The 19342-nt window shown below is 49.6% G+C and overlaps 1 protein-coding gene across 4 annotated transcripts; it reads right to left on the bottom strand.

Moving 5' to 3' along the window:
* Nucleotides 1-12174: 12174 nt before the first annotated feature.
* On the bottom strand, nt 12175-18923 carry Plk5 (polo like kinase 5 (inactive)). Of its 4 annotated transcripts, none has more exons than XM_045135227.1 (13): nt 18812-18923; nt 18291-18420; nt 18117-18204; nt 17936-18031; nt 15836-16034; nt 15615-15741; nt 15327-15403; nt 14875-14944; nt 14615-14692; nt 14232-14388; nt 13955-14084; nt 13779-13889; nt 12175-12519 (listed from the first exon to the last, which is right to left on the bottom strand). In XM_045135227.1, exons 1-13 carry the CDS (start codon nt 18836-18838, stop codon nt 12334-12336), a joined length of 1476 nt encoding a protein of 491 aa, XP_044991162.1. In that variant the 5' UTR covers nt 18839-18923; the 3' UTR covers nt 12175-12333. The 4 variants fall into 4 exon arrangements, with proteins under 4 accessions (XP_044991162.1, XP_044991161.1, XP_044991163.1 ...); XM_045135226.1 differs by having other exon boundaries at nt 12175-12579; nt 13955-14057; XM_045135228.1 differs by lacking the exon at nt 17936-18031 and having other exon boundaries at nt 12175-12579.
* Between the last annotated feature and the right edge of the window lie 419 nt (nt 18924-19342).

Genomic DNA, 19342 nt, shown 5'->3' with positions numbered 1-19342 from the left:
CATCTGGAAGTTTGTTTGCAGTGGCAGGAGTTCCTGATACTGTCATATGCTCTCTCTCTGCCTCATTCTCAAATAAATAAATAGAAAATATTTTAGAGCTGGATGTGGTGGTGCATGCCTTTAATTTTTATTTATTTATTTTATTTATTTGAGAGTGACAGACAGAGAGAGAAAGAGGGGAAAAGAAAGAGAGAGAGAGAGAGAGAACGGGCACGCCAGGGCTTCCAGCCACTGCAAATGAACTCCAGATACGTGTGCCCCCTTGTGCATCTGGCTAACGTGGGTCCTGGGGAATCGAGCCTCTAACTGGGGTCCGTAAGCTTCACAGGCAAGCTTTTAACTGCTAAGCCATCTTTCCAGCCGGTGCATACCTTTAATCCCAGCACTTGGGAGGCAGAGGTAGGAGGATCGCTGTGAGTTCGAGGTCACCCTGAGACTACATAGTGAATTCCAGGTCAGCCTGGGCTACAGCAAGACTCTACCTTGGAAAAAAAAAATTATTTTTTTAGAAAAAACATGTCCCTGAGTAACCCTTTGTACACACACACACACACACACACACACAGAGAGAGAGAGAGAGAGAGAGAGAGAGAGAGAGAGTGGGAGAGAGAGAGAGGGGGGGAAAGAGAATTTCTGCAGAGCCAGAGAATTCGATTCGAGTTTATTCTGAGCAGCCAAAATTGACTGATGTTCTTCTTCAGACAATGATGCTGGGTCAGGAAAACTGTGAGCCTATAAAACCATGAGGACATTCCTGGAAGCAGAAAAGAACATGGAATTGACCCAAGGAGTCTGCTGGACAGACAGAATTCAGCACTCAGTGTGACTACCTGCCTCCACTGCCACCATTCCTGTAGTTGTGAAACACAGCAATAACACCTCAAAACCAGTGACCACGGTTCCTTCCCAAGCAGAAGTGAGTCAGTTCATTTCTCTCCCTCAACTCACACAACTGACCCCGCCCCCAGCCCTCACTGTGGGTTCTAGGCTGTCACTCTACCATTGACCACATCTCTAACCACAACCAGTGGATTCCAGGCAAAGGATCTACCTATGACCAAACCCACAGCCCCATAGTGTGGGTTCTAGGCTGTCACTACCACTAACCATGCCCCCAGCCCTCACTGTGGGTTCCAGGCTGTCACTCTGCCTCTGACCACGCCCCCAGCCCTCACTGTGGGTTCTAGGCTATCACTCTACCTCTGACCACGCCCCCAGCCCTCACTGTGGGTTCCAGGCTGTCACTCTACCTCTGACCACGCCCCCAGTCCTCACTGTGGGTTCTAGGCTGTCACTCTACCTCTGACCACGCCCCCAGTCCTCACTGTGGGTTCTAGGCTGTCACTCTACCTCTGACCACGCCCCCAGCCCTCACTGTGGGTTCTAGGCTGTCACTCTACCTCTGACCACGCCCCCCAGCCTCACTGTGGGTTCCAGGCTGTCACTCTACCTCTGACCACGCCCCCAGCCCTCACTGTGGGTTCTAGGCTGTCACTCTACCTCTGACCACGCCCCCCAGCCTCACTGTGGGTTCCAGGCTGTCACTCTGCCTCTGACCATGCCCCCAGCCCTCACTGTGGGTTCCAGGCTGTCACTCTACCTCTGACCACGCCTCCAGCCCTCACTGTGGATTCTAGGCTGTTATTCTACTACTGACCACATCCCAGCCCTTACTGTGTGTTCTAAGGAGGGGCTGAGCAACATTTCTTAAGGTAGCTGTAGTCCAGGCTGACCTGGAATTCACTAAGTAGTTAAGGTGGCCTTGAACTCACTATGATCCTCCTACCTCACCTCCCAAGCGCTCAGATTAAAGGCATGCACACTACCATGCCTGGTTTATTTATTTTAAAAATATTTTATTTATTTGTGGGTGGGGGAGAAAAGAAAACATGAGGATACCATGGCCTCTTGCTGCTGGAAACAAATTGCGGATGGATGCACGACTTTGTGATTTCACGTTTACATGGCACTAGGGAATTAAATTGCCAGCCATCAAGCTTTGCAGGCAAGTGCCTTTAATTGCTGAGCCATCTCTCCAGCCCTTTCTTCTTTTTAATGTTTCTGTATGGACTGTGAAGATGGCTCAGCGGTTAAATGTGCCTGCTTACAAAGCCTGTTGGCCCCGGATTCAACTCTCCAGCCACTGAGGAAAGCCATAGGCAAAAAGTTGGTGGGAGCATCTCATGTTCTTTGCAAGAACAAGAGACCTTGATGTGCATGCACACACCTACACACACACACACACGTGTAAGTAAATAAATAAACATTTAAAAAATAGAGAAAGAGAGCTGGAGGGATGGCTAAGTGGTTAAGGCATTTGCCTGCAAAGCCAAAGGACCCAGGTTCAATTCCCCAGGACCCGAGTTAGCGAGATGCAAAAAGGGGAGCACACGTCTGGAGTTTGTTTGCAGTGGCTGGAGGCCCTGGTGTGCTCATTCTCTCACTCTCTTTCTTTCTCTCCCCCTCTTTCTCTGTTGAATAAATAAATAAATAAAAATAAAATATTTTAGGGCTGGAGGGATGTCTTAGCAGTTAGGCATTTGCCTGCAAAGCCAAAAGACCCAGGTTCAACTCCCCAGAACCCACATTAGCCAGATGCACAAGGGGGTACATGTGTCTGGAGTTTGTTTGCAGTGGCTGGAAGCCCTGGTGTGCCCATTCTCTCCCTCTTTCTCTGTCAAATAAATAAATAAAAATAAAATGTTTTTTAAAAAATAAAATAATTTGGGCTAGAGAGATGGCTTAGCAATTAAGCGCTTGCCTGTGAAGCCTGAGGACCTTGGTTCAAGGCTTGATTCTCCAGGACCCATGTTAGCCAGATGCACAAGGGGGCGCACGCATCTGGAGTTTGGTTTGCAGTGGCTGGAGGCCCTGGCGCGCCCATTCTCTCTATGTATCTGCCTCTTTCAATCTCTCTCTCTCTGTCGCTCTCAAATAAGTAAAAATAAACAAAAAAAAGTTTAAAAAAATAAAATAAAATAATTTTTAACAGATAGAGAAAGATAGCCGGGTATGGTAGCACAAGCCTTTAATCCCAGCACTTGGGAGGCAGAGATAGGAGGATTGCCATGATTCAAGGCCATTCTGAAATTACATAGTGAATTCCAGGTCAGCCTGGGATAGAGCAGGACCCTACCTCAAAAAAACAAAATAAAATAAGATAAATAAAAAGAAAAGAGCTAAGCGTAGTGGCACACACCTTTCATCCCAGCACTTGGGAAGGCAGAGGTAGGAGGATCACTCTGAGTTAAAGGTCACCCTGAGAATACATAGTGAAGTCCAGGTCAGCCTGGGCTACAGTGAGACCCTACCTTGAAAAACCAATACAAACCGGGCATGGTGCCACATGCCTTTAATCCCAGCACTCAGGAGGCAGAGGTAGGAGGATTGCCATGAGTTCGAGGCCACCCTGAGACTACATAGTGAATTCCAGGTCAGCCTGAGCTAGAATGAGACCTTACCTCGAAAAAACAAAAACAAAAGAAACAACAACAACAACAATATATATATATTTTTTTTTTCTTCAAAAAAGAAAGGAAGGAAGGAAGAAAATAGGAAAATGGCTGGAGAGATGGCTTAGTGGTTAAGGAGCTTGCCTAAGAAGCTGAAGACCCATGTTCAACTCTCTAGGTCCCACGTAAGCTAGATGCACAGCGATGGAAACACACAAGGTCACACATGTGCACAAAGGGGCACACGTGTCTGGAGTTTGAGTGCAGCAGCTGGATGCTCTGACACATCAATTCTCTCTCTCTCTAATGTATTAAAAAGAAAAAAAAAAAGACAGAGCTGGGGAAATGGCTTAATGGCTAAAGTGTTTGCCTGCGAAGGCTAAGGACCCCAGTTTGATTCCCTAGGGCCCACGTAAGCCAGATGCACAAGGGGGCACGTGCGTCTGGAGTTTGTCTAGTGGCTGGAGGCTCTGGTGTGCCCTTTCTCTTTTTTTCTCTCTCTCTCAAGTAAATAAATAAATAAAATATTTTTTTAAAAGGCAGTCCGTTGCCGGGCATGGTGGCGCATGCCTTTAATCCCAGCACTCGGTAGGCAGAGGTAGGAGGATTGCCGTGAGTTCAAGGCCACCCTGAGACTCCATAGTGAATTCCAGGTCAGCCTTGGCTGGAGTAAGACACTACCCCGAAAAACCAAAATAAAAAAAAAAATAAATAAAATAAAATAAAAGGCAGTCCGTTGAGCTTGCCTCCAAAATAATTTTTTTTAGCTGAGTGAGGTGGCGCACGCCTTTAATCCCAGCACTCAGGAGACAAAGGTATGAGGATCGCTGTGAGTTCAAGGCCAGCCTGAGACTCCATAGTGAACTCCAGGTCAGCTTGGACTAGAACAAGACCCTATCTTGAAAAAAACAAAATATAGAGCTGGGCATGGTTGCGCACACCTTTAATTCCAGCACTCAGGAGGCAGAGGTAGGAGGATCACTGTGAGTTCAAGGCCACAATGAAACTACATAGTGAATTCCAAGTCAGCCTGGGTTAGTGTGAAACCTCACCTCGAAAAAGAAAGAAAAAAAAATATATATAATAAAAATATATATACATATACAAATATATGTATACACACACACACACATGCACACACACAGGTTGTAGAGATGGCTTAGCTGTTAAGGCACTTGCCTGCAAAACCAAAAGACACAGGTTCTGTTTCTCAGTAGCCAAGGCTGATGGAGAAGGGGCATGTGCGTCTGGAGTTCGTTTGCAGTGGCTAGAGGCCATTCTCTCTCTCTCTCTTAAATAAATAAATAAAATATTTTAAAAAATTTAAACTGGGGGCTGGAGAGATGGCTTAGTGGTTAAGCGCTTGCCTGTGAAGCCTAAGGACCCTGGTTCGAGGCTCGGTTCCCCAGGTCCCACGTTAGCCAGATGCCCAAGGGGGCACACGCGTCTGGAGTTCGTTTGCAGAGGATGGAAGCCCTGGCGCACCCATTCTCTGTCTCTCCCTCTATCTGTCCTTCTCTCTGTGTCTGTCGCTCTCAAATAAATAAATAAAAAATGAACAAAAAAAAAATAGAAAAAATTAAACTGGATGTGGTGGAACACACCTTTAATTCCAGCAATTGGGAGGCCCAAAAATTAATTTGAGAATGGAGAGAGAGAGACAGGAACATGAGTGTGCCAGGGCCTATTGATGGTGCAAACTCCAGCCACATGTGCCACTTTGTGCATCTGACTTTACATGGGTACTAGCTAATCCAACCTGAGCTTTCAGTCTTTGCAACAAGGTCCTTTAACCACTAAGCCATCTCTCAAAACCCTGTTAACTTTTATTTTTTTCCCCCTGGTTTTTCAAGGTAGGGTCTCACTCTAGCCCAGGCTGACCTGGAATGCACTATGTGGTCTCAGAGTGGCCTCAAACTCACAATGCTCCTACCTCTGCCTCCTGAGTGCTAGAATTAAAGGTGTGCACCACCACATCTGGCAAAATCCTGTTTGTTTGTTTGTTTGTTTGTTTGTTTGTTTCAAGGTAGGGTCTCACTCTAGTCCAGGCTGACCTGCAACTCACTATGTAGTCTCAGGGTGGCCTCAAACTCACGGCGATCCTCCTACCTCTTCCTCCCAAGTGCTGAGATTAAAGTCCTGTGCCACCACACCCAACTAAAACCTTGTTTTTAAAAAACTTTCTTTTGGGCTGGAGAGATGGCTTAGCGGTTAAGCGCTTGCCTGTGAAGCCTAAGGACCCCGGTTCGAGGCTCGATTTCCCAGGACCCACGTTAGCCAGATGCACAAGGGGGCGCACGCGTCTGGAGTTCGTTTGCAGAGGCTGGAGGCCCTGGCGCGCCCATTCTCTCTCTCTCTCTATCGGTCTTTCTCTCTGTGTCTGTCACTCTCAAATAAATAAATAAATAAATAAAATTAAAAAAAAAACTTTCTTTTATTGATAACTTCCATAATTATACACAATAAATCAACATAATTCCCTCCTTTCCCCCATCTTCCCCTTCAGAAATCCATGCTCATCATATCCCATCCCTCTCTCCATTAGTTTTTCTTTTGTTTTTGTATTGATAGCTTCCATACATACAGACATTAGTCTGTCTTTTATTTTGATATCATCATCTTTTCATCCTATTATAAGGCTCTTGTGAAGGTAATACCAGGAACTGCGAGGTTGTTGCAGTCAGATTCTCAATGCTGGCAGAAAACACACAACCAAGAACAGCTTGTGGTGGGGGAAAAAAAAAGCTTTATTTTGGCTTTACAGACTTGAGGGGAAGCTGCATGATGGCAGGGGAAAATGACAGCATGAGCCTAGAGAGTGGACATCACCTCCCGAACAAAAACAGCACCAGGAGAGTGTGCCAAAAACTGGCAAGAGGAAGCTGGTTATATAACACCCATAAACCCACCCCCCAAACTGCCTCCAGGAGGCGCCAATTCCCTAATCTCCATCACCCTCAGAACCTAGCATTCCGAACACCTGAGTTTATGGGGAGCCATCTGAATCAAAACACCACAGAGGTCATGGATGTCCAGGCCATTTTGTGTCTGAACAGTTGCATTGTAAGGAGTCCTATCCTTCCTTTGGCTCTTACATTCTTTCTGCCACCTCTTCCACAATGGACCCTGAGCCTTGGAAGGTGTAATAGAGATGTTTCAGTGTTGAGCACTCCTCTGCCATTTCTTCTCAGCACCACGGTGCCTTCTAAATCATCCCAAGGTCACTGCCATCTGAATAAAGAAGCTTCTCTAATCCAAAAGTGAGAGTCGTGCTGGAGAGATGGCTCAGCGGTTTTAGGCGTTTGCCTATGGAACCAGATGACCCAGGTTCAATTCTCCAGTACACACATAAATCAGATGCAGGGTGGCACATGTGTATGGAGTTTTTTGCAGTGGCTAGAAGCCCTGGCATGCCCATTCTCTCTCTCTCACTCACTCAAATAAATAAATAAAATATTAAAATAAAATTCAGCCAGGCATGGTGGCACACACCTTTAGTCAGAGCACTCAGAAGGCTGAAGCAGGGGTGGAGAGATAGCTTAGCAGTTTAGGTACCTGGGGAATCCAACCTAGGTTTTTTTTTTTTAATTTTTAATTTATTTATTTGAGAACGACAGACACAGAGAGAAAGACAGATAGAGGGAGAGAGAGAGAATGGGCGCACCAGGGCTTCCAGACTCTGCAAATGTACTCCAGACGCGTGCGCCCCCTTGTGCATCTGGCTAACGTGGGACCTGGGGAACCGAGCCTCGAACCAGGGTCCTTAGGCTTCACAGGCAAGCGCTTAACCGCTAAGCCATCTCTCCAGCCCGCAACCTAGGTTTGATTGGCTTTGCTTAACCTTAACCGCTAAGCCACCTCTCCAGCCTCAAGTTTATTTCCTGAAATTCACTGTTAACCTCTTGGAAGAAAATTCCAGAAATTTCTGTGGGTGGCAGTGTAGGCAATTTTCCATGTCTTGAAGTTCGTATACCTAGAAATAAAAGTCGTCCTGGGAGATTAGCAAATTAATATGTTCTGTCGTTAGTTTATTTATAATAACCTCCCATTGTGGGCTCAAGGCGTGGGCGCTTCTCACAGATCATCGCTGGTCTGACGCCCACAAGCAGATGGAAATAAACATTCGAGGTAGGTCATTTTGCAAGATACACAGTCCAATGTGCTGAAGATGTTTTGTTCTTTTTTTTTTTTTCCCCCAGAAAACAAGTGTTCTGGGTAGAGGTGGAGATGGGTGCTTGGTATGTGTTGGCAAGTGTATATTTTTGACTCATATTGGGTAACAAAGTCACCCTCAAATTTGGTGACTTAAAATGACAGTAAATCAGTGGATCTTGGTGGCACATGCTTTTAATCCCAGCACTCTGGGAGACCAAGGTAGGAGGGTTGCTTTGAGTTCCAGGCCAGCTTGGGAGGACATAGTGAATTCCAGGTCAGCCTTGACTTGAGTGAGACCCTACCTTGCAGAAACAAAAACAAAACAAAACAATAAATCATTGTGAACTTTCTGCTTCCATCTCCCAAGTGTGAGATGGCCAGGGGTGTCCATCACACCTGGTTTCTGAGGTGCTGGAAATGGAACCCGGGGCCTCTGTATGCTGGGCAAGCGCTCTGTCCACTGAGCCATAGCTCCTGTCAGCCAGGGGCTATTTTTGCCACCGATTGCAAGAGCTTTTAGATGAAGACAGGAGGCAAAAACAGAGAGGAAGGAAAAGAGGGAGAGAAAGAGAGAGAGAGAGAGAGCCTTGCCATTCACCCAAGACTATAATTGGCCCATGCCTGCAGACATCTCTTCTCTGAACAGGTCAGTACCAGACATCCACCCTTATTTAGCTCGTAACAATTACAAAAGGGGTAACGGGGTCTGTGTCATTCAGATCGTGAAGCATGCCCACGTGAATGCGCGTGCACACACAGAGTGGTCCGTCCACACTGTGGAGTATCACACAGCCAGGAACAGCAGAGAGACTCTGACACACGCCACAGCATGGAGAGAGACCTTGAAGACATCGTGCTCAGTGAGAGAACCAGACACAAAAGGCCAGGAACCGTTCAGAACAAGTGACTTCCAGGGACAGGAAGTGGATCCCCCCCCCCAGGGGCTGTGAGCCATTGGGGTGACAGTTCCAAGTGTGTGTGGGGGTGATGACCGTAAGTGTATTAAACATCTTACACTTGGTCTCATCCAGGACCTAGAAGAAGGAAGTGGTGAATTTGAGCCCCATAAGAAAAGACCTCAGCCTACAGCGGGTCTCAGGCCTCACCCTGGTCCTCCCCTGGTTCTAGGCTTCCTTGGTCCCTCCCCTGGGTTCCTCAAGGGTTGCAGATTCCCTTATTTTTGCAGCTCTAGCCACACCCCATGGCATGTGATTGCCCAGAGCCTACCACTTCCCATGGAAACCACTGCGTCTCTTTGGATTCTAATTTCTCACTCCCACCACCCACGGGTCACCTTTTACCAGCGGCCTCTGTCCATGAAAGCAACAAGGTGGACCTCTGCACAGTACCGCTTCCAAGCTGGGGAGAACAGGGACTCTTTTTTTTTTTTTTTTCCCCATCCTTTTATTTATTGTTTGTTTCTGAGACCAGGCCTCACATTGCCCAGCTGGCCTCGAATTCACTAGTAGTATCTGCAAATGACCTTAAAATCCTGATTCTCCTGCCTCCATCTCCTCAGTGCTGGGATACAGATGGGTGCCAACACATTTGGCTTCTATTAAATGAGTTAATTAGTTTAATTTTTTGTTTTTTCGAGGTAGGGTTTCCCTCGAGTTCAGGCTGACCTGGCATTTACTATGTAGTCTCAGAATAGCCTTGAACTCATGGTGATCCTCCTGCCTCTGCCTCCTGAGTGATTAAAGATGTGTGCCACCACATCTGGTCTAATTAATTAATTAATTATTATTTATTTATTCATTTTGTTTTTTTGAGGTAGGGTTTAAGTCTAGCTCAGGCTGACCTGGAATTCACTATGTAGTCTCGGGATAGCCTCAAATTCATGATGATCCTCCTACCTCTCTGCCTCCTGAGTGCTGGGATTAAAGACGTGTGCCACCACTCCTGGCTAATTAATTTATTTTTGAGACAGGGTCTTATTATGCAGCCCAGGGGGGTCTGGAACTTGCTATTATCCTGCCTCAGACTCCAACAATGGGATTGTTGGTGGGTACCATCACACTTGGTAGTTTGCTAGAATTTCTTTCAGCAAGTGTATGAGAATAGACAGAAGAAAAAGAAAAACAGAGTCACGTGCCCCTGTGGCCTCTAGACCACTGGGACTACAAATGGTAGTCTTGGAATTGGGTTTTGTATTGCATTTTCAGTTGCAATTTATGTTAAAAAAGTTTTTTTCAAGGTAGGGTCTTAACTCTCTAGCCCAGGCTGACCTGGAATTCACTATATAGTTTCAGGGTGGCCTCAAACTCACAGTGATCCACCTACATCTGCCTCCCAAATGCTGGGATTAATTGGAGGCAGAGAGTGAGAGGACAGTTGGGGATGCCAGGACCTCCGGAAGATCTTGCCATCCTCCTTCAAGGCCATCCTCAAGTACAGAGTGAGTTTGAGGCTATCCTGTCTCAGAAACCCAAATCTGAGAGAAAGAGAGGAAGATACCAGCTTACAGAGCTACTTAAAAAAAAAACTTTAAACTTAAACATTTAATTTTTTTTTTATTTATTTGACACAGAGAGAGAGAGAAAATGGGTGCACCAGGATCTTTTAGCCACTGTAAATGAACTCTAGACGTTTGTGTCACTTTGTGCATCTGGCTTACATGGGTCCTTTGGCTTTGCAGGCAAGTGCCTTAACTGCTAAGCCATCTCTCCAGCCCTAGAAAAAATTTTCTTTTATTGACAACTTCCATTATAGACACTAAACCATGATAATTCCCTCCCCTACTTTCCCCTTTACAAATTCACTCTCCATCATATCCCCTCCCCCTCTCAATCAGTCTCTCTTTTATTTTGATGTCATCATCTTTTCCTCATATTATGAGGGTCTTCTGTAGGTAGTACCAGGCACTGCAAGGTCATAGATATCAAAGCCAATTTGTGTCTGAAAGATTGCATCATAAGTTGCCCTACCCTTCCTTTGGCTTTTACATTCTTTCTACCACTTCTTCTGCAATGGTCCCTGAGCCTTGGAAGGTATGAAAGAGATGTTTTGGTGCTAGACACTCCTCTGTCACTTCTTCTTAGCACTATGTGCCTTTCAAATCATCCCAATGGTCACCACCATCTAAAAAGACAAGCTTCTCTAACCACAAGTGAGATTAGCATTAATATATGGGTATGAACATTAGGAAAACTGCTTACAGGGCAGTTTGGTGAGCATACTATGTGCATTTAGCCAGACAACAGCAGGTATTACATGCTTAGGGCTCCTGACCTCCCCTACCATAGGCTTTTGACTAGGTTTTCAGTACCAGGCATGTATTCCCTCCAGTGGAGCCATCCTCCATGCCAATTAGAGAGCAATTGGTTTCCCATAACAGACACGCCACTATTGCACCAGTTGGCTCATTTGGTCTAGCTGGCCAAACTTAAGGCTTGCAATGTCCACTGCTGTTTATCACTGTTGATGACTTCTCTCCCTCATAGGGCTGCATGCAGTGTAGCTTTTTCCAGCTTTCTGTCAGCTGGTCTATAGGGAGGAGGTTTTCAGCTCAGCTGCAGCTTGATTTCTCAGTGACCTGCAGCCAAAGGATGTGGAGTCTTCAGCAATAGGGTCTTACCATCTAGTTATAGTGGGCAACCAAGAGCCTTGACAATGGCCTGTAATATTTTGGGGGCATCAGGGTCTTCCCTGGCCAACAACTCACTGGAAGATATCCCATCCCATCCATGGCACTGAAATTTTTTCTAGTAACAATCTATGGTTTGTGGGTGTGTCATTATCCAAAAAAGTGGGTTTCCATATGGCTTATTCATAATATCTTAAATTCTGATTAACCCTCCCCCCACACTTCCTTTACTCAATCTCTTCCCCTGACCTCACTTAAGCCATTCCACCCCCAGTAATCTGTTCCTCTACTTACATATATACAATACCATCCCCTTGAGTGAGTCCCTCTCCTTCCTCCTTCATAGCCCCTTGTAGTTTACTGGCCTCTGCTGCCAATTTTTACTCCAACTCACACACAAGTCAAAATATTTGTAGCTAGGATACACAGAGAGAGAATATGTGGCATTTGGCTTTCTGAGCCTGGGTTACAACACTTAGCATAATCCTTTCCAGATTCATCTGTTTCCCTGAAAATTTCATAACTTCATTTTTCTTTACCACTGAGTAGATCTCCATTGTATAAATGTACCACATCTTCATTATCCACTCATCAGTTGAGGGACATCTAGGCTGGTTCCATTTCCTAGCTATTGTGAATAGAGTGGCAATAAACATGGTTGTTTATCTCTAAGGTAGTGAGAAGAGTCCTTAAGATATATGCCTAGAAGTGATACAGCTGGGTCATATGGTAAATCTATTTTTAGCTGTCTCAGAGCCTCCACACTGATTTCTACAATGGCTGTACCATACTGCATTCCCACCAGCAGTGCGGAAGGGTTCCTCTCTTTCCGCATCCTTCCCAGCATTTATGGTCATTTGTTTTCTTGATGATAGCCATCCTGACAGAAGTGAGATGGAATCTCAAAGTAGTTTTAATTTGCATTTCCCTGATGGAAGAGCCACCTTTTTAAATGAAAAAAAGAACAGTGCCCAACAAAACTTTGGGTTGAATAGTCATGCTTTGATCGAGGACCCCACCCTCCCATGAGCCCAGGAAGACCCCCCCTCCCAGGGGCAGCACCTGTAGGGCAGGGACAGGAAGGGAGACCAGCCAAGGCTGTGGGCACCCATGTGGCAGTCCGCTGGGATCTTCAGCTCACTAGATGGTCTGCAGCAGGTGCAGTGCGTGGCGCAGGCGCAGCCGGGTGGCAGGGGTGCAGCCATGGTTTCGCATGGCATCCAGTGGATAGGACACTCCCGGGTGGCCTGGCTCCTGGTGGGTGAGCAGCAAGTCTTCGCCATCTCCACTCAGCACCAGCTGGATCCGGGCTGCGCTGCAGCTGACCTGGGAGAGCCAGACTCTGAGGTCAAGGGGAGAAGGTGAGCTTCCTGTGTCTGCCCCAGCCTTGGGAAAAGCAAATGGACAGTGAGCTGTGAGCCCCACCATGGTCTTAGTCTCAGTGCCTACCACACACATAAGAACATAAGAGTCCAGCCAGGCGTGGTGGCGTACGCCTTTAATTCTAGCACTCAGGAGGCAGAGGTAGGAGGATCACCATGAATTCAAGGCCACTCTGAGACTACTTAGTGAATTCCAGGTCAGCCTGGGCTAGAGTGAGATCCTATCACTAAAAACAAAACAAACAAACAAAAAAACTTAAAACACACACTCACAAAAAAAAAAAAAAAAACCCTCAAGAGTCCAAAACCAAGGGCTCCATTGGAAAATGAGGCTCAGGCGGGCACTGCCATGCCAAGGCCACTTTGTGAAACAGGGTCTTGTGTAGCCCAGGCTATCCTCAAACTTGCTAAGTAGCTAAGGGTGGTTTTGAGCTTCTGATCCTTCTGCCTCCGCTTTTTTTGTTTGTTTATTTTTCAACATAGAGTCTTGCTCTAGCTCAGGCTGACGTGGAATTCACTATGTAGTCTCAGGGTGGCCTTGAACCCACAGCGATCCTCCTACCTCTGCCTCCAGAGTGCTGGGATTAAAGACGTGTGCCAGGCTACATTTTTTTTTGAGAGAGAGAGAGAGAGAGAGAGAGAGACAGGCAGAGAGAGAGAGTGCCAGGGCCTCCAGCCACTGCATATGAGAACTTCAGATGCATGCACCACCTTGTGCATCTGGCTTACATGGATCCTGGGGAATCCAACCTGGGTCCTTTGACTTTGCATGCAAGCACCTTACTGCTAAGCCATCCCTGCAGCCCTGTTTTTGTTTTTTGTTTTTTTTTTTTAAGGTAGGGTATCTATCCCAGGCTGACCTGCCACTTACTCTGTAGTTCCAGGCTTGCCTTGAACTCACAGTGATCCTCTTGCCTCAACGTCCTGAGTGCTGGGATTAAAGGCATGTGCCACCATGCCCTGCTCTTCACCTTATTTGTTAAGACAGAATCTCTCATTTGAACCCAGGCCACCGATCCCACTAGACTGGCTGGCCAGCCCCAGGGAGTCTCCTGTCTCCACCTCCCCTGTGCTGAGATTACAGACATGGACCACCACCCCCAGAATGTATGTGGGTGCCTGGATTCTAAACTCAGGTCTTGGCTTTCCCCAGGGACCCCAGGACTGGCCCTGTGCTGACCCCCCAGGTCCCTGGCCCCTCACCTGCAATGTGCCATCGCTGAACAGCAAAAGCAATGCTTGGGGGGCAGCAAGGACGCGCAGCAGACAGAGGTTGGGTGAAGCTGGTGGCACGCACGTGGGGGTGGTCCCTTCCTGTGGACATGTGGGTCAGTGCCACCCAGGCTGTCACCTCCAGTCCCAACCCTCTTGACACTCACCTCTCGCAGGCGCCTCTGCATGTAGCCAGCAAAGAGCTGCAGGACGGCCAGCTTGGCACGTAGAACGCTCGGGGCATCCCTCAGGGTGAAGGTCTGCAGCCTCCTGCGGTCCGACAGGTAGGTGACCTGACTGGAGATCAACCATGCGGCAGCGTGGGCCTCAGGGTGCCCCCATGCATTGGGACATCATCCCCTCCAGCCACACCCCTAGGCCAGTGATTTGGAAGTGGGTTGGGGGATGCCATGTTCCCCAGGGAACTGAAACCTCACCACTTACCCCCCTGGGGGACGTAGGGCCATGTGCGTGCCATCCCGGAACAGCACCCCACTGCCCCCATCTGACAGCTGGTAGCCAAAGCCATACTTGCTAGAATAGTCCACCCACGTGGGGGCCCAGAGGACAGATAGTTGCTTCCCTGGAGGGTCCTGTGTGGCTGGGCACAAAGGGGAAGAAACTGAGCAGAAATAGAGGGCCAGGCAGGGCTGGACAGGTCTGTGCCCAGGTGGGGCTATGGCTGTGTGTGGCCATGTGGCTTGGAGGGTCACTGCTGGGTGTGTCTGGGGTGTGGTGTAGTTGGGTGTGGCTGGGGCTGCAAGTGGCCATGGCTGGGCAGGTCATTGCTGGACAGGGCTCTGGCTGGGCATGGACGTGTCCCCTACCCACAGGGCTTCCGTCAAGGCAAAGCTGCAGTTTGCTGATGGCTGCCTCCACCTCCAGCCGCAGACATCCCTCGGGTTCTGGGGAGATTGAGATATGTGGAAGGCAGCTATCCCTGAGCTCCCACCCAGAGTTCCTTCCCACCAGCCGGCTTCCCACTCCTGGACCCATAAAAGTGTGAACCCTGAAGATTCCTATCAGCAGTGACATGCTGGGGGACCCCAGCTCTGACCTTATGTAGGGAAAAGGTCTGTCAGCTCACCTGCCGGGTCACACTGCAGGGTCCCATGTGTAAGCAGGTGGATGTGTGCCTCAGGGCAGGTAGCTCCTCCCTGGGACAGAGAAGCATTTAGGGGGGCAGAAGAGGTGAGGTGCAGTCCCCAGACAACAGCCTCTCCCGAGCCCCACCTGGCTGTCAGCTTGAGGGAACAGGCTTCCTGAGTGCATTGCAAAGGCATACAGCAGGCACTCAATAAATGTATGAATAATAAATAATAAATGTACAATGAGAGTGGGTGCGAACAGGGTTCCATGGCCTTGGAGAATCGCAGGTTGGAGGACAGAGGGGGACACAGATAAACCCTGTGGTCAGGACAGGAGCTCTCCGTGCGGGTGGGTCCTGATCAGGGGGCTCTAGGGAGGGTCGAAGCTTTGGTTTTGGGTTTCAGTGGGCTTCAGGGAGGGTCCACCTAGTGTTCCTATCTTACTTCTCACCTGGCTGCCTAAGTCCATGGAGTCAGATTCCAGTCCTTCTTCTCCAGGGCCTGAGGCATCTTTGGGAGTGAAGGGGCCTGAGGGAAGCGCAGGTCTGATGGGGGCAACAGTGCTGGGGGGGGGAGGCTCCTAACTCCCACATCTGCACACGCGGAGAAGTGGCAGAGGGCGTGGGAGGAGGCATGGTCAGGTGTGAACAAACAGGACAGGTAATGGCACGTGGAGACCAGGCACAAGCACTGGGATGTGGTCATGACGGGCAGGGGTGGACAGGGGACAGCTACTCACAAGGTGGCCGGCATTGGGTCAGCAGCAGCTGGCCAACCTTCCGGAACAGTCTGCCCAGTGACGGGGGGAAGGTGAAGATGGGTGGGCTGTGGCAGGAATGGGGTGGCAGTCTCTCTGGAGTGAAGCCCTTTGAAGCAAGGGGCTCAGGGTGAGCCTTGGCACCTGGGTCCCCTGGGAGCTCAGCCTTGCCCATGCAGTACCCACCCTCGGGGCCACCCTACCTGGGTGAAGAAGTCGTCTTGGAGCAAGTGGTCCAAGCTGGGCCGCTCTGCTGGGTTGGGCGCCAGGAGCCGCGCAATAAGACGGCGTGCATTGGCGGACAGGTGTGCGGGCTCTGGGTAATGGGCATCTCGGATGTTTTGGTACATCTCCGACAGAGGTGCTGCCATGAAGGGTGGTGTGCCTGTCAGCACTGTATACCTGGGGCCAGGATGGGGGGCAGGATTGAGAAGGGGACTTTGGATATGCAAGGAGCATTCACACCTTCCTGTGCACCCTTAGCAAAACCTACCACGACACTCTAAACTCACTTTCCCCATTTACACCTGCGACCATCTGGTGGCCCACAGGACACTAACTGTCCACCCCTACCTGCTGTGCCCACACCTGCACATAACTTTCCAGTTCCAGATCATACCTACTCTCAACTCACACTTTTTTTTGTTTCTGTTTGTTTGTGTTTTGCTTTTCGAGGTAGGGTCTCACTCTGGTGCAGGCTGACCTGGAATTAACTATATAGTCTCAAGGTGGCCTTGAACTCATGGCAATCCTCTTACCTCTCTCTGCCTCCCAAGTGCTGGGATTAAAGGTGTATGCCACCATGCCTGGCTCACACTGTTTTTTTGTTTCTTTGTTTGTTTGTTGTTTTTTGAGGTAGGGTCTGCCTCTAGCCTAGGCTGACCTGGAGTTTACTGTGTAGTCTCAGACTCGCTACGAACTCACAACAATCCTCCTACCTCTGCCTTCCAAATGCTAGAATTAAAGATGTGTGCCACTATGCCTGGGACACATATATATAATTTTTTTTGAGAAAGAGGCAGATAGAGACAGAGAGAGAATGGGAGCACCAGGGCCTCTAGCCACTATAAACAAAACAAACTTCAGATGCATGTGTCCCCTGATCCATCTGGCTTACATAGGTTCTGGGGAATCGAACCTGGGTACTCTGGCTTTGCAGGCAAGTACCTTAACTGCTAAACCATCTCTCCAGCCCTTAATTTTTATTTTACTTATTTGAGGGAGAGAAAGAGGGAAAGAGAGAGAGAGACAGAAAGACACAGAGAGAGAATAGGTGCACCAAGGCAATCAGCCACTGTTAATGAACTCCAGATGCATGCGCCACCTTGTGCATCTGGCTTATGTGGGTTCTGAGGAATTGAACCTGGGTCATTTAGCTTCACGGGCAACCACCTAAACTGCTAAGCCATCTCCAGCCCTCAAACTTTTTTTTTTGTTGGAGACAAGGTCTCAATGTAGCCCAGGCTGGCCTTGAACTTTCTATGTAGCTGACCTTGAATGATGATCCTCCTGCCTGTACCTCCCGAGTGCTGCGATGACAGGCGTGCACTACTATGCCAGTGCTGGGGATGGAACCCAGGGCCTTGTACATGCTAGGTGGGTGCCCTACCCACACATTTCTTTTTCTTTTTTGACACCCAACATGGGGCAGAAACTCCTAACTCTGAAGTTGAGTGTTTCATGCCCTCCTTAGTGAACAGACTTACAGGTGCCTCTCCCCCATCCATCCCCACAGATATCCCCTCACATCCATGATAACAGGTGTGTGTTCCTACCTGCCCACACCTGTCCACATGGGATCTTTCAACATTGTATTTGATTTTTTAAAATTTATTTATTTATTCACTTTTATTTATTTATTTATTTGAAAGAGAGAGAGAGAAAGAGGTAGATAGAGAAAATTGGTACACCAGGGCCTCCAGCCTCTGCAAAGGAACGACAGATACATGTGCCACCTTGTGCATCTGGCTTACCTGGGTCCTGGGGAATCGAACCTGGGTTCTTGGCTTTGCAGACAAGGGCCTTGATGGCTAAGCCATTTCTCCAGCCCTGTGTTTGATTATTTTTTTTTTTTTTTGAGGTAGGATCTCACACTGTTACCCAATCTGGACTCAAACACACGAGGATCCTCCTGCCTCAGTCTTCCAAGTGCTGGTGTGACAGATGCATGCCACTGTACCTAGCTAATACTTACCAGCCTGTGGTGTGGAGGCTCCCACCCATCCATGCCCGCACTGGAGCTTCCTGCCTAAGCCCGCTCCTCCCTTGTCCATCTGTGGTTCAGTCCCCAGGGTCCCGCTTACATGATGCAGCCAAGAGCCCAGATGTCAGACTTGCACGAATGCCCACTTCTGGACACCACCTCAGGCGCCTGGAAGTTTGGGGTCCCGCAGAGCACTCTGCGAAGGAAATCACCGGAGGCTCCCTTACTCCGGGACTCCCTAAGCCCAGCTCACTGGGGCCACTGGAGCCACCCACGCTCACCTGTGGCAGCGGCCCCCCGGCCCCACCCTGGCGGCCAGCCCCAGGTCTCCGATCTTCACCTCCATGCTCTTGTTAAGGAAGAAGTTGCCTGCGGGTTGGGTGGGGTGCTGTGTGAGGCAGCTGTGCGACTCCCCACCAACCCCTCAGACTCCTCCGTCGTGGCTCTTCACTCACTGGGCTTCAGGTCTCTGTGGACGATGCGTTGCTGGTGCAGATAGCGCAGGCCACTGACCAGGCCGCGCAGGTAATAGCGCACCTCAGGCTCCGTCAGGGTCCGGCGAACCTTCAACACGTGGGCCAACGACTGCAAGGGACCACCGGCTGGGATCAGGAGGGGCACAAGAAGACGAGGGAGGACAGAGTGGGCTCAGGGGACTGAAGGAAGCCTAGGTGGACACAGGTGTTCACAGATGGGGACAGGTGTGCTGGGACTGGACAGAGGGAACCCAACCGGCAGGAAGACGCAGGTGGCTATGGACCGGCAAAGACACACCAGAACAGACAAGAAGTGGGCTAGCCTGGCTCGCTCTGGTCCTGATGCCTACACCACCAAGCCCCACCCGCCTTCTATGCCCCGCCCATCACACAAGCCCCGCCCATTATTCCATCCCGCTGCTTTACAAGCCCTTAATCCCCAGCGCCCCCCATTCTTCTGTCTCACCAGCCCAACAGGCCCCGCCCACATCCTCTGTCACCTGGCGGCTGCAGTACTCCAGGACCATGTACACGTGGTCGCGGTCAGCGAAGTGTCCGTGGAAGGCCACGATGTTGCGGTGGCGCAGGCGGCTGTGCAGGGCGATCTCGCGCTCCACCTGCGGGCCACGCCCCACACGCGGGTCTGCTGTGGCCACGCGGCACGCAGCCCGGAAGTGAGGCGGGGACCCCCCCTCCCCGGGATGGAGGTGCTGGGAGCACAGGGAGGGAGGGAGGCCTACCTTCTCCCTAGGGCGCAGCCGCCCCGCCCCGCCCGCGCCCCGCGGCACCACCTTGAGCGCGAACACGACGCTGGTGGACATGTCCGTGAGCTTGTAGCAGCGGCTGAAGGCGCCCTGCGAGGGACCGGCGACATGGCAGGGGTCAGTCTGCCCGCAGGGCCAGAGGAGGAGGGGGACACAGCGTGGACACACCGGACACCACAAATCCAGACTAACAACACCCAGGCTGACCGATAGGGCTGCAGCCCACAGGCACAATGCAGCACACCAGTACACACCCTAGGATCACAC

Source organism: Jaculus jaculus, chromosome 15 (assembly GCF_020740685.1).
Source record: "Jaculus jaculus isolate mJacJac1 chromosome 15, mJacJac1.mat.Y.cur, whole genome shotgun sequence".
NCBI classification, from domain to species: Eukaryota; Metazoa; Chordata; class Mammalia; order Rodentia; family Dipodidae; genus Jaculus; species Jaculus jaculus.
This window is presented reverse-complemented; position numbering and strand designations above follow the sequence as displayed.

Excerpts from the sequence above, each read along its gene's own strand:
- Plk5 (XM_045135226.1), bottom strand. The coding sequence starts at position 18,838 with ATGGTCCTGGAGTACTGCAGCCGCCAG. Across the intron at positions 14,389-14,614 it reads CCTTGACGGAAGCCCTGTGG|CCACACAGGACCCTCCAGGG; the intron begins GTAGGGGACACG and ends CTTTGTGCCCAG. Across the intron at positions 13,890-13,954 it reads TGCAGAGGCGCCTGCGAGAG|GAAGGGACCACCCCCACGTG; the intron begins GTGAGTGTCAAG and ends ACATGTCCACAG.